Source organism: Trematomus bernacchii, unplaced genomic scaffold, assembly GCF_902827165.1.
Source record: "Trematomus bernacchii unplaced genomic scaffold, fTreBer1.1, whole genome shotgun sequence".
Taxonomy (NCBI): Eukaryota; Metazoa; Chordata; class Actinopteri; order Perciformes; family Nototheniidae; genus Trematomus; species Trematomus bernacchii.
Genome location: NW_022987803.1, coordinates 2,148,404 through 2,175,990, shown reverse-complemented (window position 1 = coordinate 2,175,990; position 27,587 = coordinate 2,148,404). Strand labels below are relative to the sequence as shown.

The 27,587-nt window shown below is 42.3% G+C and overlaps 1 protein-coding gene across 3 annotated transcripts; it reads right to left on the bottom strand.

Annotated features, from left to right (window-relative positions):
- Window positions 1-1,442: 1,442 nt before the first annotated feature.
- On the bottom strand, window positions 1,443-26,991 carry dse (dermatan sulfate epimerase). Of its 3 annotated transcripts, XM_034150634.1 has the most exons (6): window positions 26,808-26,991; window positions 23,068-23,537; window positions 20,166-20,419; window positions 8,017-8,256; window positions 5,360-5,567; window positions 1,443-4,767 (listed from the first exon to the last, which is right to left on the bottom strand). In XM_034150634.1, exons 2-6 carry the CDS (start codon window positions 23,496-23,498, stop codon window positions 3,018-3,020), a joined length of 2,883 nt encoding a protein of 960 aa, XP_034006525.1. In that variant the 5' UTR covers window positions 23,499-23,537; window positions 26,808-26,991; the 3' UTR covers window positions 1,443-3,017. The 3 variants fall into 3 exon arrangements, 2 of the variants coding, with proteins under 2 accessions (XP_034006525.1, XP_034006526.1); XR_004557580.1 differs by lacking the exon at window positions 1,443-4,767 and having other exon boundaries at window positions 5,403-5,567; window positions 8,017-8,245; XM_034150635.1 differs by lacking the exons at window positions 23,068-23,537; window positions 26,808-26,991 and having other exon boundaries at window positions 8,017-8,245; window positions 20,166-20,251.
- Between the last annotated feature and the right edge of the window lie 596 nt (window positions 26,992-27,587).

Sequence of the window (27,587 nt, the reverse complement as noted above, 5' to 3'; positions counted from 1 at the left end):
GTCTCTACATCTGGACATTTGTTATAATGCTGCACTGATTTTGCCGGAAGATTGATTAAGTATTTACCCATCAAAAAGTATATTTATAAATATGAAACACTAATATCATCCGGGATAGGTACTGAAAAACTGATGATTGGACTTTGTTTTCCTTTACTGTGTACCTTGCACATATTTAGTATGGTGCCCAGGAGACCTTAACACGTTATAACTTGAAAGGAAAAGCCTTCTGATATCCTATTTGTTTTTTTCTTGTCAACAAATTCCATTGTGTTTTTATGACTGCCTGATTATCATCTTCCTTTTTTGCTATAGAGCTCCATTGTTATTAAGAGCTAAAGTGACATGTGTCTTCGTCACCATGAACACACACTAGTGTGTCTTCGTCACCATGAACACACACTAGTGTGTCTTCGTCACCATGAACACACACTAGTGTATTCCTGATGACACAACACTCACAAGAACCCCAAATGATTCTGTTGATGAGGAAAGCCCAAAGAAAGTCACGTGTTGACCTGTTAGAGCAGGCTGTTGCTCAGCTGCTTTTTTTAAATGAAAAGATCAATGCATCAATGAGTTTGGAGAGATCCTCAGACAGTGTGGGGACATTGCAATGTGAAAGAGACTAAAACATTGTTGACAAAAATAAAATGATAGCCAAACTTTGATAACACTCTAAATGAAGAAACATTCTCCACTTTGACAACACGTCACATTTATATGCTGCAAATAAGGGAAGCACAATCTGAAAGACGTGAACACAAGAAACTCTGGAAACAGAAACAGACTTAAGCTCTGACACAAGATACGTTCCCGGGGACAGTGATGCTGCGTTCAGGTCATTTCAGTATCATCACAACGACATCTTTCTCATGTATTGGACTTATTTCTTTAGACCATCAACATATTGTTTAGTGTTAATAATCCCAAATGAAATAGATATGTTTTTTTTTTTGTCAATGCAAACATTTCACATTGACTTTCATTAAATGTATTATGTCAACAGATTTCACATAACTGTACTAGGTTAGTTGAAAGCAAAAATATTAAGTTGAACCTAATCTTTTTTATTTAAATGTGTAATTTGTTGACATAATACATTTAATTAAAGTCCGTTTTTTTCAGTGTCTGCAACTAAGTGTAATCCTGTATGTAGGCGGGACCGTGAGCTAGCAGGAACCAGGACACTGAAACTGAAGCTTCCTTTTAGAGTTTCTCTGAAAAAGCTTCACTAATGAACTGCGGGTATATCCTCATGAGTTCTGCTGGACTTGCACTTATTCTGTTTTCTAACCGTTCTGTGTCCGGGGTGGGGGTCTTTTCATGATGTGTTTGTCTGAGCTGCAGTTTGGAGCTCTCTTTGCCCCTTCAATACATATATTGTATATTTAACTAACATTTCAGAGTTCACACATTCACTAGACACAAAACACAATGAATGCATTTGGTAATTTTATTTACAAATGGTAAAAAAACACCATAAAAATATATCTTGCTTTCACATATATACATTTCAATGTTTTCCTATGAACTATGTCGACAGGACATGGGGCGCCTGCATCATAGTGGCTGACCTCTGACCTCTGATACAGACCGGACACACACACTTCACACACACTCGTTCTGAAGCTCCACAGAAGCTTTTACATCAGAGGAGGTCTGGTCTCATCAATTCTGATTTGGAATCAGCTGTTTTTCCTGAATACCCGTGAGGTAGATCTTACCAGTCTTCAACCATAAACAACAACATCTGAGATTTCAAGAATAACTCCGGGGGAAAGGTGAGGATGTGAGGAGAATAAAGACGTCCTCATTTTAGAAACAGTTCTAATTTTATACATTACAATTTACACAAATTATATACTTTTATACAAATTAAGCCCAATGAAGCTAATTTGTGATTTTAAGGCTATATACAAAATATTCATTATTATTTGGAAAATAAAGTTGTAAATTCTAGAAAGAAAATATGATGATAGCAAAAGACATAATAACATTTTGTTTAAAGTATAGAAAGCTAGAAACAAGAATCATATTGAGAAACAAAAAGCATTATAGTATAAAGTCTAATAATCATAATCTGAAGAGAATAAAAGCCATGATGTGAAGAGAATAAAAGCATAATATAAAGAGTCCTAATCCCAGAGAAAGTCTTATATGAGATAAGACATGATGTCATGGTGTCGTCTCTGTCCTCAGATAGAAGCTATACTTCACTCATTCCAAGAGTAGCAGCTGACAGCCTGTCTGTGACTATGATCAAAGAGATAAGGGTTTCAAGGATCATCTTATAATCTTATCTTTCAAACATTGGGACTTTTTTCTTTTAAAATGACAACTTTATTCTTACAATACTTTTTTAATAGAAAATATTTTTATTATCAGAATTTTTCTTGAAATCTCAGATATGTGTTTGGAAAAGTGGTCTGCATATTGTAGTCTGTTTGCCAGCCCGTAGCATAGACACGCATTTACACAAGTTGTGTTCATTAGCATATTATGCAGACACAAGTTATAAACACGGGTGGCCGACTAGGACAGTTTGAGTGGTTTTGGAGGTTATTGAGGGTGTTGAATCCATTTCTGACATTTTCAGGATCAAATATTGCAGTTTTAACCAGAAAGTGGCAATAACTAAACCCTAACCCTGATTTTGATGAATTTTGGGCCGATTTGAAAGTTTTAGGGGACTCAAAACTGCCATTTAAAAGAACAAAATAATGGTTGCTTTTGTCTGCATGCGCTAATTAATGCTATTTATGCTAATGGTGCAAATAGTCACATTCCTCGTACGTGTGAACCTACCTGGCAATAAACCGTTTCTGATTCTGAACATATGCAGGTTAGCATCCGGCAGTTTCTATGTGCTGGGACCCCTACTATACATTTCTAACATAACACTTTGGGTCCCTCAACATTTCCGGGTTCACTATGCTGGCAACTATCCTTTTGTGTTCTAAAATCTGCCTCAGACGGGGTGTGGGGGCAGCATGGGGTCATTGCTCTGCGGTGTGTTAACACTGTGAGTGAGAGCAGGAGGAGTAGAGGTACAGCAGGATGAAGCAGTCGATCAGAAGGATGGTGTAGAAACATCTCTGCGTGTGCAGACTGCGCCCCCTCTGGAAGCGGGTCAGCAGCACGGCCAGCAGCAGGAAGAAGGTGGCCGTGTTCAGCAGGAGGAAGAGGCGGATGTAGGAGGCGGTGCTGGAGAGACCCTCGCTCCCCGCCGTGGCCACCATGTGAACCTCCTTAAATTTGCGGCCCTTGACAAAAGCCCCCTTTCTGTTTTTGCGACCGTCTGTATAATCCATAAAGGCCCGCGAGTCGCCCTCCCCCTCCTCTGGACTGTCCTCATATGTACGCTTTGAAGTCCTCTGTCTCGCCTTCTTCTCATTCACCTCAACCTGTGCGAAAATGTCAGGTAGAGTCTCAGACAGCTTCTCCCCAAGGTTCACTTTCCTCCCCCCTTTCCCCCTGCCCTGTTTCTTGGACATAGCAAACATCTTCTCTATGACCTCCTCCGTCTTCTTCTTGTCTGAGAACTGGAGCAGGCGCTCTGCAGTCTTTCTGAAGCTGGCGGTGTTGAGAACCCGTCCCAGGATGTGTCTCTCCATCTGCTGGAAGACGGGCTTGACGTGCTGCAGGTTGTCCTCCACCACGTTGACGTATTCCTCCACTTCCTCAGGGGAGCTGTCCTCCTCAGCCGCCGCAGACTTCTCGAAGACGATCTTCTTGTGGTCCACCAGCACCATGGCGAACAGGGGCTTGCTGGGGACCTCTCCGGTCAGCAGGTAGATGGTGTAGCTGTGCTCCTTGGTGGACAGGTAGATGTCCACCCTCTGGTCATCGCCACGCAGGCTGAAGCTCTGTACATCCACGCCTGGTCCATAGAAAATGTAGGCAACCCTGGTGTGAGGGTTCCTCAATGGCATAGTGACGTTCACATAGTTGGAGCCATTGTACGGGTAGCCTCGAGGGTAGTTCCAGTAACCCACCACCCCTTTGTTACTGTAGCCGGTGTCATCCATCCAGAACATCTTGTAGTTATCCTCCCCGTGGGATACGAAAGCTCCATGAACACCATCTATCTTGGTACTCTGGAATGGCAGCTCCGTGTTGTGGAAGAAGGCACTCATCGCCCTGGTGGGGCTGTCCGGGTCCAGGTGGATGTGGTCCACCAGGAGCAGGAGCTGTGGGTGGAGAAGGAGCAGGTTCCTCTGGAAGTTCCTGATCTTCAGCTCGGGACTGTAAGAGGAATGTCCCTCCCCTCGGATGAAGACCATGCCCTGCCTCTCCATGGCAGCCTCCACTCTGCCCTGGGCATCCGCCGCCAGCCCCACCTTGTACTTCAACCACTTGGAGTCGCAGGCCTCTGTCACCTGTCCAGCCCACGGCTTGAAGCAGCTCCCTGGGATAGCAGAGCTGAACAAGAGCGCGTTGTTCAGCAGGGTGTACTTGGGTCCATACAGAGCCTCTGTGATGAACGGGACCCCGTTGGGCACAAAGGTGAAAGTGTTCTGATCAGGGTGCTCGTGGCCAGCGTTAAAGTTCCTCCACCCTTTGATCCACTCCTTGTACTTGTTCTTGTGAACGATGTCGAAGATGGCCCGCCCCCCCAGCTTCCCCGCCTTGAAGGACAGAAAGGTACGGTTGGTGTCTGCAGGTAGAGCGCTGCCATACGTCACCACCCCCCAGTCCTCAAAGTGGTGAAGTTGAGATGTTCCGAAATCTGATGGAGGCTTTGGAAACAGTCCTGGATCATACCTGCAATTACAAGAGAGGACGGATGTCAGAGGGGTGAAGTACCAATAAAGACATCAATCAAAAGCCACTGACAGTGAGAGGTTTGAATACTGTACATACATTGTAGTTGATATTTCTCTCAAAATACAAGAACCCTAACCCCAATTGGCCAATGGAGTAGGTTTTGAGTGCATTTCCCCACTGTTATACCCCTGATGTGCAATAACTCTGCCTGTAAACGTAACACTTTGAGTAATATCAACTCAATATACACTCCACTGCAATTTACGCTTAATATTTCTTTCAATTTATTTTTCAATCTGTAAATAGTACCAGCTACTTCTACATTTGTATATGGTCTTTTAAAATATACTGCTACTTAATTTCTTTACCATACTTGGCCATAAACCTGTTTCTGATTCAGATTTTTCGGATTCTTTCTACTCTCTCTTTATGTAATGTGTAAGTGTAAGTCTACTCTAATGAATCTGCACTATACTTTTGCTGTTGTAATACCGTACATTTCCCCGTTGCGGGACAAATAAAGGAATTCTGATTCTGAAGATAAAAATGCATTGTATTTCCTTTAATGAAACCAAGTGGAGCGTCTCACCAGATGAACTCTGTGTGGAGGGTACACCATCGCTGGCCTTTCCCCGCCTGCCCCGGCCCCTCCATCACCCTGTTCTGATGGATCAGATCTGCCAGCCAGTTCCCACTGCCGTTACGCAACACATAGCGGTCCAAGAAGACCAGCTGGCTCTCTGGCCCGTAGAACCAGTTGTAGTTAGAATCTGCAATGGCCACCGTCCGCTGAAATCCTGGTGAAAACACAGGGGGAACTTTATTGGTGGACAAAAAGACAAATAAAATGCTCATGTATGACTGATGCTGAAATGTGCAGTGCAAACAAGGCGGGAAGAGATGACTGTGTGGAATCTTTGTCAATTCCAACAAACTACCACACAGAGCTCAGCACAAAGAATTGTCCCTGAAGTCACGGATATGTTACAAAGATGCCCCCCCCCCAGCATGAACCTCAGCCCCCTCTGCTGTGACCCGGCTCAGTCCACAGCCCAGCACAGATTGTTGGCACTGATTTGTTGTCTGTACTTCTGTTAGTTATCTCACTATGCTGCTGAGAGGGTTCTTAGAAACCAGCTATAGAACTTCAGCTTGTAATCACAGTCAATCATTTGTCAGGATAAACAATCGTAAACAGAAACTCTGGAGCAGCATCCCTGTGAGCGTGGCTGGACACTGAACACATCATCAGGATATTTAGGATATCCTTTGTTGACAAAGTATATCTTATCTTATGACCAAGTGAAAAGTGGCGCTGACATTGAATCCTGTCTTGGAGCTCTGATTTTAAACACACACACACACACACACACACACACACACACACACACACACACACACACACACACACACACACACACACACACACACACACACACACACACACACACACACACACACACACACACACACACACACACACACACACACACACACACACACACACACACACACACACACACACTCCAACCTCTTAGACTGATATGCTTATGGGGCATAATTGGACAGTGGATAGCACAGAGGCAGACAGGAAGGAAGAGGAAAGCTGTAGAAAGCTACAGGAAGTGTTGGCGGGGGCTGTGAAATGTCCGAGCCTGACCTGCAGCCCCTCCTCTGCTGCTGCCCTTCATCTGACCTCCAGACCAATCCCCCCCCCCCCCCCAGCATGTCTCAGATCAGCTCTGAAGGCATCCAGGAAGGTAATGACTGCACGCATGCACACCCCATATGTTCTCAGAGGGGAAGCCCCTCCCCAGCGTGGCAGCTTATTTTCTTCTCTAATTCAAAGGTCCAACTTTTGGTGTAAAGAATTCTCGACTCATTGGATGTATCAGCCAATCATAGCTCAGTAAAGCTTTACTCATGAATTGTCGCTGCTCTGCATTAGACACCTTTCATATATCCATTTCCGGGAAACACCTTTAAAAAAGTATGATAATAATAACAATAATAATTACTTTAATTTATATAGCGCCTTTCATATACGCAAGGACGCTTGGATGATAAAATAAGATACACTATAAAAACGGAAATGTTGACTTTAATTAAATGTTTTATGTCAACAGATTACACATAACCAGTGGCGGCGCCAGGGTATGGCTGGGGTAGGCTACACAAGAAATGGCTTAGCCTCACCTTAGCCCCACCTTAGCCCCACCTTAGCCCCACCTTAGCCCCACCATGAAAAGTGATGTTAAAGTAAGCAAATTAAATTAAATAATAAGCAAAATGCTAAATGTTGAGAACACGGCTTGCGAAAATATACGGGTCGTGTCCACAACACACAAACTGATCCTGCTGTAACAACAAGTGCACGTTACTGATGCAATATGGTTGAGACCATTCGGGGTTATGCTAGAAGAGGGGTGCAAGGAATAGTCTAAGTAGTGGGGGAGTTTTATACACTAAAGGTGTGGAAATTCTCTGGCGTTATAATATCAGCGCCCACGGTCAGATCAAAATGCCTCCGAATGCAATTTGAATAGACCTAGAGCCAATCAGAGCAACGAAACGTTGGATCTGCGTCATGCCTTATTGATTGAGATCAATCGAAACCGCCATTCAGTATCCCCATTGGATCTTCAACGTGTACTATCATACGTCACGTTCACAGTGATCCCTTTTTATTTACTACAAGACAAATGTGCCGTTTTATTTCATACAGTTCCATTTTGATTGAGACAGGGAAATAATCTAAACCTCACGCGTGGCGTTTCACTGTCAAGGGGGCCGATATAGCGTGTATGTAATTACATTGCAAATACTGACTTGAGCACCACCACTGTATGGGTTAGCCCTACCATAGATTACCCAACAAAAATACTCTGGCGCCGCCACTGCACATAACTGTATATGGTTAGTTGAAAGCAGTAATATTAAGTTTGAATACAAATATTAGGTTCAAATTCATATAATTGCTTTCAACTAACCTAATACAGTTATGTGAAATCTGTTGACAAAATACATTTAATTAAAGTCAACGTTTCAGTTGTTTCAGAGTAAGATAAGATGGACCTTCCTCATAGGGATATTCAGGCGTCATAGCAGCAACAGAATACGATAGAAACACAGATAGAACACATAATAAGAATAAATATAAAATGTGGAAAAATAAGAACAAACCTGTAGTAATAGTATGAGTTGAAATAACAACAATGACATGAAGTGAAATGATGGGACGTTTACCTGGCAGGACGGTTCGGTACAGGAAGGCGAAGTGCTGCAGCAGCCAGGGGTGGTCGAAGTGGCTGATGGAGAAGTGGCGCTGCACCAGGAACATGTACTGGAACAGGGAGCGGGTGGTGTAGGTCCCGTAGGCCACGCCCTCATACAGGGAGCCGTCCGTCACGTCCTGCAGCAGCACCATGGACTTCTCCATGATGGACAGCACCTGCTTGGTCCACAGGTAGGCCTCCTGCAGGTAGCCTGCAACACAGGAACACAGTGTGAGCCCCCGACCCTCATCTGTTTGAAGGGCTGCACCAACATGTTTGGTTTGAGCCGTAAACTGAACCCAGCACACTGAGCTGAGCTGACAGCCGTTTACCAAACTATACCATAGTTCATCTCAGTATTCATTTGTCCACAGTCAAATACAGACTGTGCACTCGTGTGCAATAAACCTGCAATGTGCAATATAAACACTTATTTGCAATTGTACTATAATCACTTTATGTAAAAAACAAAAAAATACATCTTTTCATAACTGTCCCAAAACTCTTTTATTTTAAGGTTGCAATACTTTAACATGCTTTTTATATGTCACTTAGTTTTACTTAATGTGCTGCTACTCATGTTTTAGCCATGGTTGTGTACATAATTGTCTTTATTTTAATTTGATTACTAATGTCTGCTTTTCTTTTGGATTATTGCATACTTTTTCTTTACCTGTTATGCCACTTGTGCAGTGACTTTGTAAAGTTCCCCGCTGTGGGACTTAAAAAGGAATTCTGATTCTGATAAGCCATGGGGAGAGCAGGTGATGAACAGATTCACATCTTTAAATGACCACGTCATTATATATGTAAACATAGGTTTACATCCCATTGTTTCTGAAGTTAAATAAGTGTAATACACACTGGTGTCAGATTGCTGTCCACTATTATATAGTATTTGAAGTTCTATATGCTAGTTACCTTGTAAATACGTGTTGAAAATAATCAGCTGAAATGTACATTTCAGGAGATGTTGTTTGTGGATTACACCTGAAATATCTCATGTAATGTTTTGATGCTGCCATAACCCATTTGGCAGCAGCGCTCTGTTTGTGTGAGAATAGCTGTGCTACGTGACAGAGACTTGCTTTTGCTCAATCACAAGGTTTTGGGCAGAGCTTCACGGTAAGCACACCTAGTTCGTTTTGTTGCTATGGTTACCTACCCTGCTTTTCTGTGCCCCTTCGTATAGCTCTTATATCATTGTTTTCTTTAGAAGGTCAGCTTGCAATGGAGGTCAAAGATGAAATCATTTCAACTTTGAGCGAGTGCGATGCCGAGGGAAGCACTTCTGTCTGCTCCTTCCAGAAGAGACAGCAGAACAGAACGTGTGTCGCTCCAGCTTCTATCAATGATTGATGGACCATATTTGTGTGGCAACTTTGATTGACTGATGAGCTCAATTTGAGAACAATTTAGGAGAGTACAGTAATGTGTAAGTGCACATGGCCAGTAGAAAAAGGAATGGAACACAACATTAGATATTCTTACATCTATATATTGTGTCCACGTGACTGACTGAATTTGATGAGTGACCTCATATAATATAAAATGTCAATAACGGTCTATGGTATATATAGGGAGGCTGTGGCTCAGTGGGTAGTGTGCTGGACTTCAAATCATGGGATAGCAAGTTTGAGTCCCACTGCAGTCAGCATGTCTTTGTGTCCCTGAGACACTTCACCCCAAGTTGCTCCTGTGGGGATTCTCCACAGTATTGAGTATGTAAGTCGCTTTGGATAAAAGCGTCTAACAAGTAACATGTAATGTACAAAAAATGTAATGGTATATTCATATTGACTCTGTGGATAGTGTCTGTATTATACTGTATATTTATATACATGATCTATAGTGTAATCAATTTCTATACTGCTGTTAATAATATTTATACCTCCTTATACTGTTTGTAGTGTAAATACATCAGTTTGTTTATATTCGTCACATGTATTTTTATACAGTATATACTATATATATAGATATTATACTTGAATAACTGCACTTTCTGCTTGTTTTGCACTTCTGGTTAGACGCTAACTGCATTTCGTACTTGTACTCCGTGCAATGACAATAAAGTTGAATTTAATCTAATCTGTAACTACAAGAACACTATGAGAGCAGTGATCCTCTCTGCAAGCAGGACCATGAAAGTGCCTCTCTTTGTGAATATATTATCACCAGGACTTAAAATGAGAGATTTATAGTATACGAGTGTGTTATGTCACTTAAGGAATTAATAAACAAAACAGCCTTACAGCCAACACGTCTTCTAAGTGTGTTCCCTGAAGAAACCTTCCACACTGACAGCCCGCAGACACACTGCTCCATGTCTCCTCTCACACACTGGAACACACACAGAGACTGTACTCTGGGAACAAGCGACCACATACACACTGCAGCCACAGTTCTGGAGGAGTCCGGGCCAGCAGCTACGTCCCGAACACTGTTTGGTTTGGGCCCACACAGAGCAGGTATTTACCATCAAACAGGAACTCCTGGCATGCACAAAGACGATATTTACTGACACACCGCCTCAGCGGCTCTCTCAGTCCAGAGCCACACTTCACAGCAGCTCGGCCTGCGAGCCTCTTCAGGACTTTCCTCAAAAGTAAAAACACTGTGTAGTGTACCATTCAGTCCTTAGGATGGCTGTGATGGCCTCAGCCACACAGGGTTAAATGATTACACTGCACTCTCACCTAGGGGGACCAGGTGCCAACAAGACACATGGGGGACTAACAGTATGTTTGTGCAGGACAATGAGGGACATGTCACAGCTAATGGTGATGGCCCTCTCTTCTTTTCTAAACAGCCATTGGATAAAAGCCAAGTTTTAGGCTGGTGACTGTTAATTCAATGCGGGACATCGGCTCAATGTGTGGGACAAATGATAAAGATGCTGTCCTGGTCACCCCACCCTCACCTCCAGGAGATTTGCTTCAGTTCAGCTGCAGTAAAACACGCCAACAATTAACACCACACATTGGATTGAAATGGTCAACTTTCTATTTGCTTGTAACCTGACATTATTTAGTTTATTTTCAAACATTTTAGCACAGTTAACACAAGTACTTCCTGGTTCAGCAAAAGACGTGACTGAGGGGTGAGGACGGATAAACAATGCAAGCAGCCATTTGGGTCAAACTGGGACAAACCCCATGCTTCCATGTCAAAGGGGGGATTTGGGATTGGTCCTTTTGTATTCTGTTCATCTTAATTACCCCTTGCCAAGCCACTATATGTTCCTTGTTTTGTCATTGTGGCAGGTCGGTTTGTTCAGTTAACACCTGTTAAGTTGCTGTTATATTTATTAGAGGTATTTTCTCTTGACCTCTTATATAGGCCTATTTATTAGAGATTCTTGCTTTGAATGTTTTTTGGGGTAATAAAAAAAACAGTTTCTTTAAACAACTCGTGTGTCCTGTTGCCTGACTGCTTGTTCACTAACAATGGCTTTCAGGGAAAAAATAAACACGTTTTGTCAGCTCTTGCTAAACAAAGCATGAGACATGTAACCATCTCCACCATCCCCACACTATCTGACCGTTCAGCTGGTGGATGTTGGGCTAACCATCTGCTAACTGCTCTGCTGCTTTCTGCTGGGCAGATTCTTAGCATTGCTGGAAAGAAGGGTTGATAAGAACAGAATTCTAAATACCAAAACAATCAGCTAAAAGATGTGATTTGGCAACACACTACATATGTGTAAAGTTATTTTACTTCAGATAAACGCTCTGACACATACATCTGTAGATAACAATGTATTATAGATTTTCAGCAGCAGCTTGATGGTAGAAAATACAGACCTCCACTGGCTAGTTAGCAGGACTAATAGAGAGGCGAAGTCCCGCCCATCTACTTCCGACCCATGGGACCTTATTTCGGAAAAAGTATGTATTGAAGTCAATGAGGAGAGAAAGATTATCTTTCGATCCCGTTTGAATTGTGCCATGAATTACACATATGATGTTTGTCAATCTTAAAAAATCATTTCCATGTAAAAAAAGTCACAGTTTGTCGTAAAACTGTTGAAATATAAGACTATGAAAAATATGCTCCTCTAGCTTGGAACACTATGCAATTTTTTTTTAAACTGAGCATTTTGGTTCCCCTGCATCATTTTAAAGCTCGGATAAATGAAATGTTATTTGATATCTGTCATTGTGAATAGGTTGTAATTTGCACCCCTGTAATTATGTTGTGATGTCCTTTTTGTTTTCTGTTGTTTGAATGTGTAACCATGTACTGCAGGTCTCCCTTGAAAAAGAGATCGTTGATCTCAATGGGATTTTACCTGGTTAAATAAAGGCTACAACAACAACGCAACTAGAAAGACTACACATCCCAGAATCCCGGTCCCGCATGCTGGCTCTTACGGAACCGACTAACTCCCCTTGTGTGTATGTACAGCTCTCAACATGCCCAGACTTGGAGTGATTTTCACCTCTTTTAATACTTTTCGCCTCATTCTGAAAGAAAGAAGTGAAATGTGCCAACGTGACGGCCGTCTTGGTGTGTGGTGCGAGACGGGAGATGTAGTTCATTGAGTGTTTCACACAAAAAAAAGTATTACAGTTTTCCGACACATTTTAATTTTTTTGACCTACAAAATTATCTTTTAAATTGACAAACATCATATGTGTAATTCGTGGCACAATTCAAACGGGATCGAAAGATAATCTTTCTCTCCCCATTGACTTCAATACATAACTTTTCCAAAATAAGGTCCCATGGAGCTCAACCGGAAGGGGAGGGACTTCGCCACTCTATAACATAAAAAGGCACACATGCTGAAAACCCAACCCCAGGAGATTTTTAGAAATACTAACACATTCTGGTACACTCTGAGAAGAAAATAAATAAATGTATTACTACCCGACATATTAATAATATTTGATGCCATTGTTTGTTTTTCACTTTGTTCTAAAGCTGAACTTGCTGCTCCTCACAGAGAGAAGAGCAAAGAGGAGATAGTCTGTGTGAATTACTTTAAATTGTGGGTAAGGGTAGATAGCTCCCATTGTTCTGTGACCTGTCAATCATCAAACCGGGGGTCATATTTCATTATGTGTTCATTTTTATCTGAAGTTGTACCCATGGATGTATAAAGAATAGTTCTACTGCAAAGTTATTCTCCGTGGGGAATTCCGGCAACAATCTTGATTCTGATTGGCCAGAAGACTCGAAAAAACATCAGCAAAGATGTTTTATTGAGAGGATGATCACTACGTGACGACAGAAGTTTTCAAAACCGTTTATGGTCTCCGGTACTTCCGGTCCAGCGCCTACTGCATGCACAGCGTTAGAAAATCAGGCCTTCAAAATAAAAGTTTGACTTTTTTCCACAAAAAAAGAAAGAAATTTAAACAAAGATTCCCATTTTTTTTGTTCTTCACTCACACAACGGGTCCGCGACCCACTTTTGGGTCGCGACCCACCAGTTGAGAACCACTGGTCTAGATGATAGGAAAGGAGGTTTCAAACTTCCTTTATAACCTCCTTTAGCTTAGGAACCACTGGACCTCCCTTTACGAAAGGAGAGGAGAAAATGCTGCCCCACAATGCCTTGCAGCCGCAGCATTTGCCGTCACACAACATTCGGCCGTTCACGGAAACAACCGATTATGACCGAGAAATGATATCATGAAAGTTACGGTGCTTATTAAGCATTTTAAAACGTATGTGGTAAGTTGCCAAAGTGCTTTGTTTTGAACGTTCATCAGTATTATAATCAAAAAGAGAAATATGAACGTTAGTTTTTACTGAAATGATCAAATAAAGTCAACATTTCACAGTCTTTACTGAGCTGTGTGGGGTTTGTTCAACTTTTAAAAGATGTTTGAATGGTGATACAGTGATAGATGTTAAGGACTAACGTTTATAATAAATACATTTGTATTGATTTTAAGATCTTTTCATACAATAATACGTATTGGGATCATTTGTATTAATGTGGACCGGAGGGAGAGGGTGACGAGCATAATGTAACCCACTGGATAAACCAAGGTTACAAGGTTCTTGTATTTTGTTTGGTAATAATTATTTATTATTTATTTAGTTATTTTATAGTATATTTTAGTTTAATGGTCAACTTTTAAGAACATAGCTCATTGATTCATAACGCAATCATGATTGCTGTTGGACTAAAATACGCCAAGTCCCGCCTCCTCACTCAGTTTAGTGAGGGCATGTTGAAGACGTGTGTGTGAGGGAGCAGCGTCACGCTGGAAGAACGGAGACACTTGTGATCATTATATGCACAAAACAGCGCAACTTAAGAGTTTCACTGGGACGGCGGTGGACCAATCTCTGGGGCTGTCGTTGGAGGTTGGAGCTGCTTTGGAAAGCGGGAGTTTTGATTGTTATTTTATTCTCCTCGGCTGGGTTTTTATGATACCCTTGGATAAGAAGATTCTGGATTTTCTGGATTCTGGATTCTGGACTCTGGATTTTCTCCCTGACGAGGGGGATGGCGAGCTACCAATGATAGCCTGAACAGTGAACACCTCATCTTTCCGCTACCAGTGGTAGGATTTTGAGAGGACCTTAAAGGGACTGAACAAAGAACTATTTTCTTTTGGGGGTTTATTTTAATTTTATTTGGGCTGCACCCAAGTGTCAAGCGCTTTCAAAACAATTGGAATTATTTAGAAGAATGTTGTTTATTCCTGTGCCAATATATATATTTTTTTCTTTATAAAATCTCAGTATTCACTTAATTTAGTTGGAATGCCGACTTATTTTGGCCCTCTTCTCCTCCCACATTCAACATCGCAGAAGTTCCGTTCAAACATCAAAACGTTCAGCTCGGTCGGGAATCGCAGGCTATTAGTTTTATCATTCATAACTTTCATAATTCCAGAGATACATCCCATAATTCATCCAATTTTTACATTTGAACTTTAACATTGCGCAGCTCGTTAAGGCAGAGTGCGTGATGTCACAGCTAGAGTGGAGCAAATCTTGAAATTTCCCTTCATATATTTTTTTAAAACTGCCATAATTCCCAAACCCTACATTCCTGAGACATAATTTTTCATGACAAACGTAGGAAAACATCTCGTAGCTTGAAAAATGACAAATAATTAAGCAAAATAATTAAACAAAATGCCTCTCGAGGGCATGAAGTGACAAAAACGTTCAACATGTCTCCATTAAAACCCATTGTAATTTCAGGCTGATATTTCCTCACAGCAGCAGCCGCACACCTTTAGTTAATCTGCCAAAAAGGCCACATTATTAACTCGAAAGTACACAAAAATTACACTTCAGATACTCAACTTCCTTGACATGCTTCACGTTTTGAAATTTCACAGATATCTGTTATGGTTCTTCCACAAAACGTCGCTTGTATATCACCGGTCCAGCCCTCAACAGCTTTACGTCAATTATGGGGTTTCTTCAAATGCCGTTGCCATGGCAACACAATGCTCGCCATGAAACACGGTTTTCTCATAACTTCAGTGAAAATGTTCCAAATGGCCCAAAACTTCACAGGTTTGGTAACGATGCAGCCATCCACACATCTAAGCGTATTATGCGGTGTCATCAAATGCCGTTGCCATGGCGACAGATCATTCGCCATCAAGTTAGTTCAAAAGTTTGCAGTTCAAATATTCTGCTGCTTTTCCAAGCCTTTTTACTTTCTTTTCTTCTCTTATCACACATTCAAGCCCCCAGTGTTCATGTATCATTTCAATCTAAATTCTTCTTACACATTACTTTTCAGCATAAAGCATTCCCACTAGCAATTTCTTCAGGAATTGCATTCTCTAGTTCACTCTGGTGTTCGACTTCATTTATTACCCATCCTTTAAGAACCTGGAATACTGGTCCAGTTTTCACACACCTGACAGACTGGTTACAATAAGTTTCACTTTCCTTTTTTATTTCAATTCCAACTTTGGTCATGAAGAATATGTTTCTCTGTTGTCCCCGTTCATAAAGCATAAAACAACAGCATCAGAGCACGGTGCAGAGTCTCGAGATGAGTTTACAGTAGTTAGAAGCTAAACTGCATTTCGTTGTTTCAGTACCTGTAATCTGTGCAATAACAATAAAGTTGAATCTAATCTTGAGCAGGAACAAATGTATTTACTTAGTATATACATCGACATGAACGATTAAACACATTTGTGCATTCTTTATAAATGCAAACGGAGTCAAGCCGACTCCGAGCTGTCCGACTTCAGGCGAGCTTTTTGAGACCTCCCCCGGCTGCAATCGGCTATTCTCGTCTACTTTCGAGGCGAGCCGCAGCTCATCTCAAACAAGCCTAGTGACTGATCAAAGAAAGGGAGGTACCATGAATTGAAACTACAAGATCTGAAACAGAAACATTCCAAGTAATGCTGACAGTGCTGACCACACAATGACACCACAGCTATTACTGGAATAATAAAGACTTCAACGGAAAAAGAAGAATAAAAAACGAGAATCATCACATCACGTAATGAAAATGAAAACTAAAGCAGACTAACGTCTCACGCAAGAGTACAGTAACTCATTCACTCTTTCTTCCCACACTCTAATAATGTGGCTAGCTTGCGTAATCAGTGGCAGAGGGGAGTGGGGGTTCTGCTGCTGAGAGCCTGGGTTCACAATAGGACTATATGAGCTGGAGACTAGACTATAAAGCAAATGTAGCTAAACTAATAGCACTGCTATATGTATCACTGTCTGAAGATATATGATACATTTTATTATTCAGATGTAGTCTTACCCCAAATCTAATGATACATTTTGCTATCTTCACTTTTACGCCCAGCTCGTTCCTAATATCCCCCGAGCCCACAGCATGGACTGTCCCACCACAGTAATGCAGCCCCCTGGCTGTGGGGGGCAGCATGGGAAAGGGGAGTGGGGTCCAGTTGAATATTGAGCTTGAAGGCAGCAACAAGCAAACACCTGTGTCTGGAATGTTCTTTATATGCTGATCTAAGCCACAGTCTGTCAGTGCACACTTCTGTTTGAGTGAGTGGCACATACATTGTTCAACGTGTGATATTTTAGGCCCCACATAATGAAACAATAATAACTAGTCCAAACAGCAATGGGCTTAAGGCTTGTGTCAGATAAGCAATGAAGAAGAAGAGAGCATGTTTGTTCTTTTTCTCTGGTCGTGCTTGTTGGAACCGGTCCATTTATTCACAGCCAGAATAATATTTGGACGTAATGTCATCCCTTGGCACAGGAAATGAATGATACATATCCTCTGGAGGAATGCAGTGAGGCTTCTGCACAGTGTTACAGTGAGAGAGAGGAGTAGCTTCATGTTTGTCTTAATGCTAGTACACCATGTGTCAGCAGCCTTTCAAAAAGCTTTTCTCAGCCCTGCTTCCATGACATTATCACCGTCACATGCTGTGAAGAACACTGTTAGCAAATGAAGGCAGTTATAAACAGAGCAGTGGCTGTGGCTGTGGCTGTGGCTGTGGCTGTGGCTGTGGCTGTGCCCCCCCCCCCCCCCCCTCCTCAGGTCACACTGGAGCACACTCACCTTTTCCTGCGCTCCACAAAAAAATGGAATGAAGCAAAAAGAGGTCAGACTATGACTCCTGAGTGTTCTGTTGTGACCCTAGGAAAAAGCCTCAAATAAAACTCTGCCGGCTGTCATTTAGGACTGGGGTGTACCAAGGCCAGAGTGGAAAAGTACTCATAGGAAGGAAGTAAAAGTAGAAGTACTTTGTGTAGGAATATTCTGTTTCAAGTAAAAGTCCTGCATTCAAAATGTACTCAGTAAAAGTAGAAAAGTATGATCATCAAAATATAGTGAAAGTAGCAACAGTAAAAGTAGTCATTGTGCAGATTGGTCCATTTCAGAATAATATATATGATATGTTTTATAATGATTGATCATGAAAGTGTTCTCAAAGCTGGTAAAGGTGCAGCTAGTTTGAATGACTTTGTATACTGCAGGGTAGCTTGTGAATTTACTCCAGGTGGAACTAAAGTCTGATTTAACACTTGATTATATTTCACATCATTCATCCACATCTGTAAAGTAACTAAAGGGATTACATACATGTAGTGGAGGAAAAGTACACCATCTACCTCTGAACTGTAGTGGAGTAGAAGTACAAAGTAGCATCAAATGGAAATACTCAAGTAAAGTACAAGTATCTTAAGATTGTACTTAAGTTTGTGTGGAAACTCATCCTGAGAACAATCACAAAGGATTAAGAGCTGCAATGACAGAGACCCTCAGGCTGACTGCACTCACACTCTCAAAGCAAACTGACAATCCTCACCAAGCTGATGAAGAACATGATATTTATATGAAACAGTATGTTTTTATATGTGTGTGTGTTTTGAGTGTGAAGACCAAATGGCACTCTGTCACTGAGTATAACAACCATTGCATAAGAAATCTGCCGATAAGCTTGATAAAAAGCTACGTTGACTTTTTTAATCTACTAACACATCTGCAAAACGGAAGCAAACATTTTAACAAACATGGTTAAAGGAGTGCAATCATTTTAAACAGAAGTCAAACCAACCTTCAGAGCTAAACTATTTAATTATATTTTTCAAGCTCCAGCTTCTCATATGAAAGTTCTTTTTTGACTAAATTGATTGACTAATGAAACTTGGTTGGTTGCAGCCCTACTGCCCTAACTGTAAAACCCAGAGAGCTGAGGGGCTAACGCTCTGGCTCTCTGCCAGACTCCCTGCTGTGCTCTGATACTAGTCCCTAAAGAAGGGTTTGGAATCAGCATCCTGGACGTACGGTAGATGTGAATATGTGTTTCTAAAATAAAGCTATACTTATTACAGTGAGCTAATATTCCCAACCAATATTTGATATCTAAAAATCTGGTGTTCTGAAAATGACAACTACTGTGATGTTTCCACAACTGCATCCTTGTTGGGTGTAAGTCCTCTCAGTCTATATCAAACTATCAGAAATCCTTTATCTGTCCCACAGCGGGGAAATGTACGTGATTACAACAGCAGACAAATATGCACACTAAATAGGTCAAAAACAAACACTAAATAGCAGATATGTACACCAGGGTTGTCAAACATATGGCCCGTGGGATGACAGAGAAGACATTAACATTGTGTGCTTTTGTAGATATACACTGTCTGTGAGATGTAATGCACACGTGTAAAGGATAAACTGAGGCATACACTTGTTTAACTTGCACCTATTTTGTGTATAGTTATAGATATATACTTTATAGATAGTTCATTAAATGTGAACATTTTCAGAAGGTTCTTGTTCCAATAAAACAAAGGGAACAATTTGGAGTTGTGGATATTTATAGGTTATTGTGCTGTGATTGACTGGTTAGGCCCACTTTCATTTGGCTGTCTGTGGCCCCTGAACTAAACTGACTTTGATGCCCCTGCTTTACACCATGTGAGAACCTGAGAGAAAAAGCAGACTCATGAGATCCCTTCAGTTGAGTTGCGGCTCCTTAATGCTGAGGGAGGCAGCTTCCTAACACTAAAGCTCCAACAGAGCTCAGACAACAAGCTACATGTAGAGTATCTGCTCCCATCATATCAGAGACCGGTTTGTGTAAAAGGCGTTAAGCAGGCTCGTGAAGTCACTGAATACATTTCAACTGACATGCCAACACACAAAAGGGCTCCTACAATATGAGTTAATAAAGTAGTGGATGGAACATTGCTTGCTTTTTTACTTCATCATCATCACATTCAGTATTGGAGTCCAACACTTGGAATAGTTAGGCGTACTGCCTGAATTTCCCTAATGAATGGCATGTTTAGAAATCACTGAGAAGAGTTCACATTTCTGATTCAGAAGATCTTGGTGTCTTCTTTTCTAATGTTACATTGTGTTTTCTTCTCTTTTCTGTTCTCAGAATACAATAAGTTAAAGCAATCCTATTGATATGTATTTTCTATTGTCTTTATTTAAATATGTGACATCCAAAAGTAACAGTAAGTAATCAGGATCATTTGAAATTACCACTTTAATAGTGGGGTAATTAGATGACATCACTTTTTTAACAGGTAATTAGTTATTGTAACGGATTACATTTTTTAAGCAACCTTCCCACCCCTGGCGTTAAGGGAATCTGAATATCTCTGCCTCGTGTCTTCACCCTGCCGGAAACAGCAACATATGAAGACCTGATGGCAGACACTGACCTTGGGTCATGTAGACCAGGCTCCCTGTGAGCAGCGCCACACAGTTGGTGGGCTGGTGGTTGTGCAGGTACTGGAAGCCCCACCCGCGGACGTACGACTTCTCGTACATGAGGCGCGACGCGTTGCCGATCACCTGCAGGAAGCGCTCCTGCTGGCCCTTGTTCAGGAACTCGTACAGGAAGTCGTAGGCAGTGGCGAACCCCACCAAAGAGTGCGCCAAAGGAACCTCGTCCCAGGGAGCGTCTTTCACCAACCTGCAAAACAAACCAACAGCAGGCTCAAGGCCAGGCACCAACACATGCAGAGCGTGTGGGAAACTAACATCGAGTGGTAATCAGGTGTGAAATGTTCGCTCTTTAAATGCACTTCTGGAAAATGTTTATCATGAGCAACAAGGCATTTCATTAAAAAGCCTTTTAACTATCCTTACCACAGCTGTAAAACATCTTTCCACGTTGAAAGCAAAAATAAAGATGCTTAGTAGCATTTTACCACAAGTGCTGCACACTTTCTTACCAATAAAGAGGCCTATAAAGACACATTCAAAGTGTGGTGTGTGCAAATCCTCTGCTGGTTTACAGGCGCCGGGGTCTAAGAACGCTGACTCCTGGGAGTTTAGAGGAGCAAAGTGTTGACGTGTTAAAGAGTGAAGGTGTTCTGGAAGCATTCTGCTCACTTCAGATGTAGTGATGAAACTAATTGCTGTGTTTGAAACTGCAAAGGATCCCGTCAGCCTCTGTTCTTACGCTTTCTTTCAAAGCTGTTTTAAAGACGTGGGGTTTATTTGATGTTAATTGTAACATCAATGAGTTTATGATTTCCTGTTTGTGTAGGTCAGAAGCACAAGTTGGGACACCATTTCTATCTATCTATATCTATCTACCATACAGTATCCTTTTTGATCATATTCTGTATATTTAAAACCCAAAGACTATGTACTTCTAAAGTGTGTTGTAAATAAAGCAGACAATGGCAAACAAAAGAGTGGCAGTTTCAGCTGAGGGCTATCAAAAACCACTTCCTGTCTGCTTATGCAAAGGAACACTAACTGGGTGACTTCTATATTAGTAATGGAGTCAGTCATATCAAATGATGACAAAGCAAACCAAATCTCACTTCTGTATGTTTGCACAGTGTGTAGAAAGGAGCATGCAGCAGTATGCCACTAAGTAGAAGTTCCCCATCAGAACACGGTTCCTGAAGTTGTCGGAGTGATAATTGAAGGTCATGGAACCACAGCGAGTGACTCCTGGAGCCTTCAGAGGCTCAGGGACCAGAATGAAAGAGGAGAGGACTCTCAGCGCTCTGCAGACGTGAGACCACAGCTCAGTGGCTCCTCTCTGCAGTCAAGCAGGAACACTGGGCATACAGACATTCTCTCCTCAGCTGCATCACCCAGCTCATCATGGGCGTCCTCTTTTAACCAATTACATTGCACCACAGTCTCCAGCAGCCAATCATCGTGCTGTCGTCAAACTTTATAATGGTTCTCCTCCCTCCTGCAGTCAGCTGTGATGTCAGGTGTTCATGCTGCCGCCCGCCTCCCCCCCATCCACCCCCTGTCATCATATCCAGTGCCAGGAGAGCTGATCCAAAGACCTCATCACACCTCCTGTTCATCACACCTCCTCTTCATCCCACCTCCTCATCAATCCATTAACCCAATCCACATCACCACCAGTGTCCAGACCCCGGGAGTCTATGTACTAACGGCTGCATTTCCCTCTTAACATATACGACATCAGGATCGGGGTCTAATCGCCAGAGACTATTAAACATTTATATCATATGGCACATGTGTCAATAAATGTTCTTATTTTAAATACTGAATTAAGTCAAAGAAATGATCCATTCTCGAATTTTCCTTTTTCCATTTTCCTGAAGCCTCTATGAATTGTAGGCAGCCCTCCGTCAACTGTAGCAGAGCGCTGTGTGATTCCATGAAGCTGACGGGTGTCTGTGGTTAGTTCAATGTCAGTAGGAACTATAGAGTCTATGCTATTACCAGCAGCACAGCAGAGGATGTATGGGAAACCCTATTCAACGCTCCTTTTTGCATCCCACTCAACAACACAGATAACACCAGGGGGCTTAGGGGGCTTAGGGGGCTCATCTTGAATCACACCAGCTACTACGTGCCGTTACTCCTCATCATCAGGAGGGAGAAACTGGGAACTACGAATCAGAGGGGCCAGTTTGAACAAAGGTCCGGTCTTTGCTTATTTTCTTTTAAATGAATGAGTCTTATACTGGCTTAATGCCTCTATAAATATCTAGATATGCTTTGACATTTTGAGAAAGGGATCTGAGCAGCAGGTTTTCCTTATATTTTAAACAGTTAGAGGCGTCGCCTGGACCTGGCGGCCCTGCAGAGCGCTATTCAGCTCACATCTGAACATTTCATTTCCTTTCATGTTCAGCAAACAGCTGCTAAACATATTTCCTGAAGCACAGACTTATCAGACCAAGATGCATCTTTACCAGAGCTCTGCCCACAGAGGAACATGAGGACACAAGAGATGAAGAGAAAGCCTCTGAGGGGGAGGGTCGAGCATTAAAAACCACAAATGGGGGGGGGGGGGGGGGGGGGCCAGGTACCATCTAGAAGTCTGAAAACATTGAAACGTTGACTTCAATTAAATGTATTATGTCATCAAATTTCACATAACTGTTTTAGGTTAGTTGAAAGCAATGATATTAAGTTGAACCTAATGTGTTTTACTTAAACCAAATAGTATTGCTTTCAATGAACCTAATACAGTTATGTGATATCTGTTGACATAATATATCATTAATTAGTATAAGTCAACTAAGGGGAGGGGGGGTCAGATGTATACATATGTTTGCAAAAGGCCTCAAATCTGAAGTATAAGAGATGATGAGAAAAAGACAAAAAATCTACCAACTAGGCTGAGCCGCCATCCTCTCCATGTAGTCCTTGGCGAGGTCGAGGGCCCCCGCCCTGTGGGGGTAGAGCAGGCAGAACATGGACAGCACCCCCAGGTTGTTCCCGTACAACTCGTTCCAGCGGGCGCTGAACTCGGCGGGGCTCCAGGGGGGCAGGTACAGCTCCGGGCGCTCCAGCATGGTCTCCCCCGCCTCGCGGATCCTCCTCGCCATGTCGCTGTGAGTCCCCCCCGCCGCGTACTGCAGCTCCTCCACCTCCCCCCGGCTGAAGTACAGCATGGGGTGACCATTGTAGTTCCCCCCCATGAAGGGGATTCCTTCGCTGGGGTCCACTTCCGCCGCCGCCCCCACGTCCAGCACGGCGAGCAGGGGCCACAGCAGACTTATGAAGAAGACTGTGGGGGCCCCGCGGGTGTGTGTTCTCATCGTCTCAGAGGGGACTGTGGCATCGCCGAAGGAGCTCAGCTGAGAGGGGAGAGTGGGGGGGGGGGGAGAAAGATTTGAGAAAGCCAGCCCATATTCTGCACAGCCTTTTCTTACTAAAGCCCTGCATTCCATGAATAATGAGATACAGCTGCGGCCTGATGATGCAGACTTTCCATAGTGAGTGGACCTCTATTCAAAGCACTGTTAGCAACTACTGTCCCATAATGTAGGAGGCGTTGTGGCTGTTAGCTTTTGTTTCATGCAAATTCTAATTTCTTTGTACACCCTCAAAATATATTAATACCCTTCTGCCATCAGATCCTCACTCACTGAATCCATGGAGCAGCCGGATCTGAGTGTGTTCCCCCCCCCCCCCCCCCCCCCCCCCTTTGCTCTCTGTGTTACTTCACAGTCACTTCCTAAGATTTATTTCATGGTGTTTCTGTCAGACGCTGGCCCTGCACGCACCCAGCCGTTTCATAATACAGTTACATTTCACATAACTGAGTATTAGGTTAGTTGAAAGCAATAATATTAAGTTTAGATAAAAAAGATTAGGTTCAACTTATTGTATTGCTTTCAACTAGCCTAATACACTTATGTGAAATCTGTTGACATAATACATTTAATTGAGGTCAACGTTTCAGTTTCTTCAGTGCAGATGCAGGATGGTGCTCTCACACACACACACACACACACACACACACACACACACACACACACACACACACACACACACACACACACACACACACACACACACACACACACACACACACACACACACACACACACACACACACACACACACACACACACACACACACACACACACACACACACACACACACACACACACACACACACACACACACACACACACACACACACACACAGGGTGATAGAAGAGTGAGAGGGTGATCAAGAGGAGAGAGAGAGAGGGCGATCAAGAGAAGAGAGAGGGCGATCAAGAGAAGAGAGAGAGGGTGATCAAGAGAAGAGAGAGGGTGATAGAAGAGTGAGAGGGTGATCAAGAGAAGAGAGAGAGGGCGATCAAGAGGAGAGAGAGAGGGCGATCAAGAGGAGAGAGAGAGGGCGATCAAGAGAAGAGAGAGAGGGTGATCAAGAGAAGAGAGAGAGGGTGATAGAAGAGTGAGAGGGTGATCAAGAGAAGAGAGAGAGGGCGATCAAGAGAAGAGAGAGGGCGATCAAGAGAAGAGAGAGAGGGCGATCAAGAGAAGAGAGAGGGCGATCAAGAGAAGAGAGAGAGGGCGATCAAGAGAAGAGAGAGAGGGTGATCAAGAGAAGAGAGAGGGCGATCAAGAGAAGAGAGAGAGTAATGTAACCTCCTAATGTAATGTATAACACAGTCCCTGAGAGAACATTCCATGACCCGAGTGGAGGTGTTGGGTAAGGCCTGCTGGAAACCCTTTGGTAGTGATTTCAACAGCGTCTAGACTGAGGTCCACTGTAACGCTGAGCTGTGTTTGATAAACAGAGAATGCTCAGGTTTGGTACATGAAACTCTGCCTCCAGAAGTCCATTTTTGACATTTGAACCCTACATGCCTCTGTGGGGAACATGAGGATGGTGGGCAGCTCTGGACTCATTTATCACCCTAAAGCTGCGCCTGTGTCAGGAGGATCTATTTTTACTGAGAAAGCCTGTCAGTCTGAATTAAACCTCATCTTATCCATCTCACACTAACATGCTTTGTTTTACACTAAATCGTAGGTCCTTATTTAACGATTATTTTCTTAACTACTGTAGCACTCTAAGTGTGTATTATATAGCATCAAGAGTAGAAGTGGATAATATAATTAATCTTAGTTGCAGCCCTAAATTGATATTCCTTTTCAAATGAAGCTGAACATGTTCCCCCACAATGCAAGGACTACAGTACTAAAGAAGTGATGAAGAAAGTTTTTTATAGGGAAGAGTGTCAAACCTCATTGTAGAAGTATTAAAAGAGTATGGGAATGTGTCAATAGGTGTTAAATAAGGACGAATAATCATACCTTTCCTTGGTTCAGAATTAATACAAAAATGTTTTGCATACAATCAATCACATTAAAGTACAAGTACATCAGTCTGATGTTTCATTGTAAAAACAAACATACCCAGATGGTACAGGAAGTGAGACATCACTCTTAGTGTATTATTATTATTATTATTATTATTATTATTATTATTATTATTATTATTATTATTATTATTATTATTAATATTACATAATAGTACTCAATGTGTGCTGCGTTCACTCGTGTTATTGGACTGAGTTCTGATTCGGCTGTGATGTTGGCTACTGTCTACGTATCTTAAGGACATGGTGAGATGAGTAGAAAGAGGCAAGGTGTAATTGTGTTGCCCAGAGCGATGCAGACTTGAATCACGATGAGTCCCTGCCTCAGGCCTTTCCACGACCACTCGTAAAAATGCAGAGCAATTAAATTATGACAGATGAATGTATGAACTGTCACCCGACATAGAGACCCTGCTTCACCTTTTACACACTGTAAGCTGACTCTGTCACATACATTTACAAAAAGTAGCTAAAGATTACTTACTTACTAGTACATTTACTCAAGTACTGTACTTAAGTACACATTTGAGGTACTTTTTCATTTTATATTACTGTATACTTCTACTCCACTACATTTTGGAAGCAAATGTAGTACTTTTTACTATTTCTGAGGAAAAACTTTTAAAATATGATTATTCGGTATCTATGAAACCATGCAACATTATATTTAAGTAACTAAAACCACCAGCGGGTTCACAATAAATTAGGTGGCAGCAATGTTGCTGTAATTTGCTGTTATGAGTGCTTCTTTCTGAAATGGACCAATCTGCACAATGACTACTTTTACTTTGGTACTTTAACTATATTTTGATGCTAATACTTTCTACTTTTACTTGAGTAACACATTGAATGCAGGACTTTTATTATTAATATACCAATCCTAAACTCTGGTACTTTAGTTAAGTTAAGAATGTGAATACCTCTTCCACCTCTGGTATTGTTAGGATTGTTCCCACAGAAAGCCTCCTCCTCCACAGAGAGGATGCCTTCATGGCACTGAGACCCTTTTTTACCTTTTACACACTTTATGCACACTCTCCCTTAATCCGGTCTGTCAGATACATTATAAAGAGTAGTTAAAGATTACTTCATATGACTGCGGGTGGTGGAGTGAAACAGTGAAGTGAATTTAACCGCAGACAGCTCAGTAATCCTCCGCTCCGCACACAGGGAGCCTTGTTCGCATCGAGTCCGAAAAAAAGTGACGGAAAGCCCGCTAAGCTTACCTGTCACAGGCGGTGCTCAGGAACCCGGAGCCCGGCCTCACCGCGACCATGTCTGCCCGGAACACGGCGGAGCTTCTGGAGAAGATCAGTACGATGAGATGAAGTTTGTTTTAGGGACGAAACAAAGTTAGAGAGGGGAGGGAGAGAAAACAGAGAGCGGAGGGAGAGTCCTGCTAGCGCGTGAGGAGGGGCCGCTGGGGGGGGGGGGGGGGAGAGGTGGAGAGAGAGAGTGAGAGAGAGAGAGAGAGAGAGAGAGAGAGAGAGAGAGAGAGAGAGAGAGATAGAGAGAGAGAGAGAGAGAGAGAGAGAGAGAGAGAGAGAGAGAGAGAGAGAGAGAGGCTTAATGAAGCAGCCCCCCCCCCCCCCCCTCACTGTGCTAAGCTAACAGGTAACATGAAGAGGTGTGAGCAGAGCTTCAGAGCTGAATGGTGTAAATCAGGGGTGTCCAAACCGAGGGCCACATACAGAAAAGAGCAAGAGAGAGAGAGAGGGCGCGCATCGGTACCATGGATTGTTGTTGGATTGAGGCTGATAACTACAGCTCAGTGAGGTAAAAAAGGACTCTTGAGTGTTTAGATAGTTCACTTTAGTCTAAGTTATCTCAGTGGGACTCAAACGGTTTGGTCACAATTTATGTAAACAAGTATTTCCAAGGCACACCTTTATAATTATTGGGATAAATAAAAACAGGTTTGAAATCATTCCAATGCATACTATAGGACAGAAAACCAAAAATATTGTTTAAAACTGGAGATATTAAAAAATATGCATGAATAAATA

Bases quoted from the DNA above. Each gene is read 5' to 3' on its own strand.
- dse (XM_034150634.1), bottom strand. From the start codon at position 23,498: ATGAGAACACACACCCGCGGGGCCCCCACAGTCTTCTTCATAAGTCTG. The intron at 8,257-20,165 runs GTCAGTGTCTGC...CCTGTGTTGCAG, and splicing joins CCTGGTCTACATGACCCAAG to GCTACCTGCAGGAGGCCTAC. The intron at 4,768-5,359 runs GTGAGACGCTCC...TTGTAATTGCAG, and splicing joins CTCCACACAGAGTTCATCTG to GTATGATCCAGGACTGTTTC.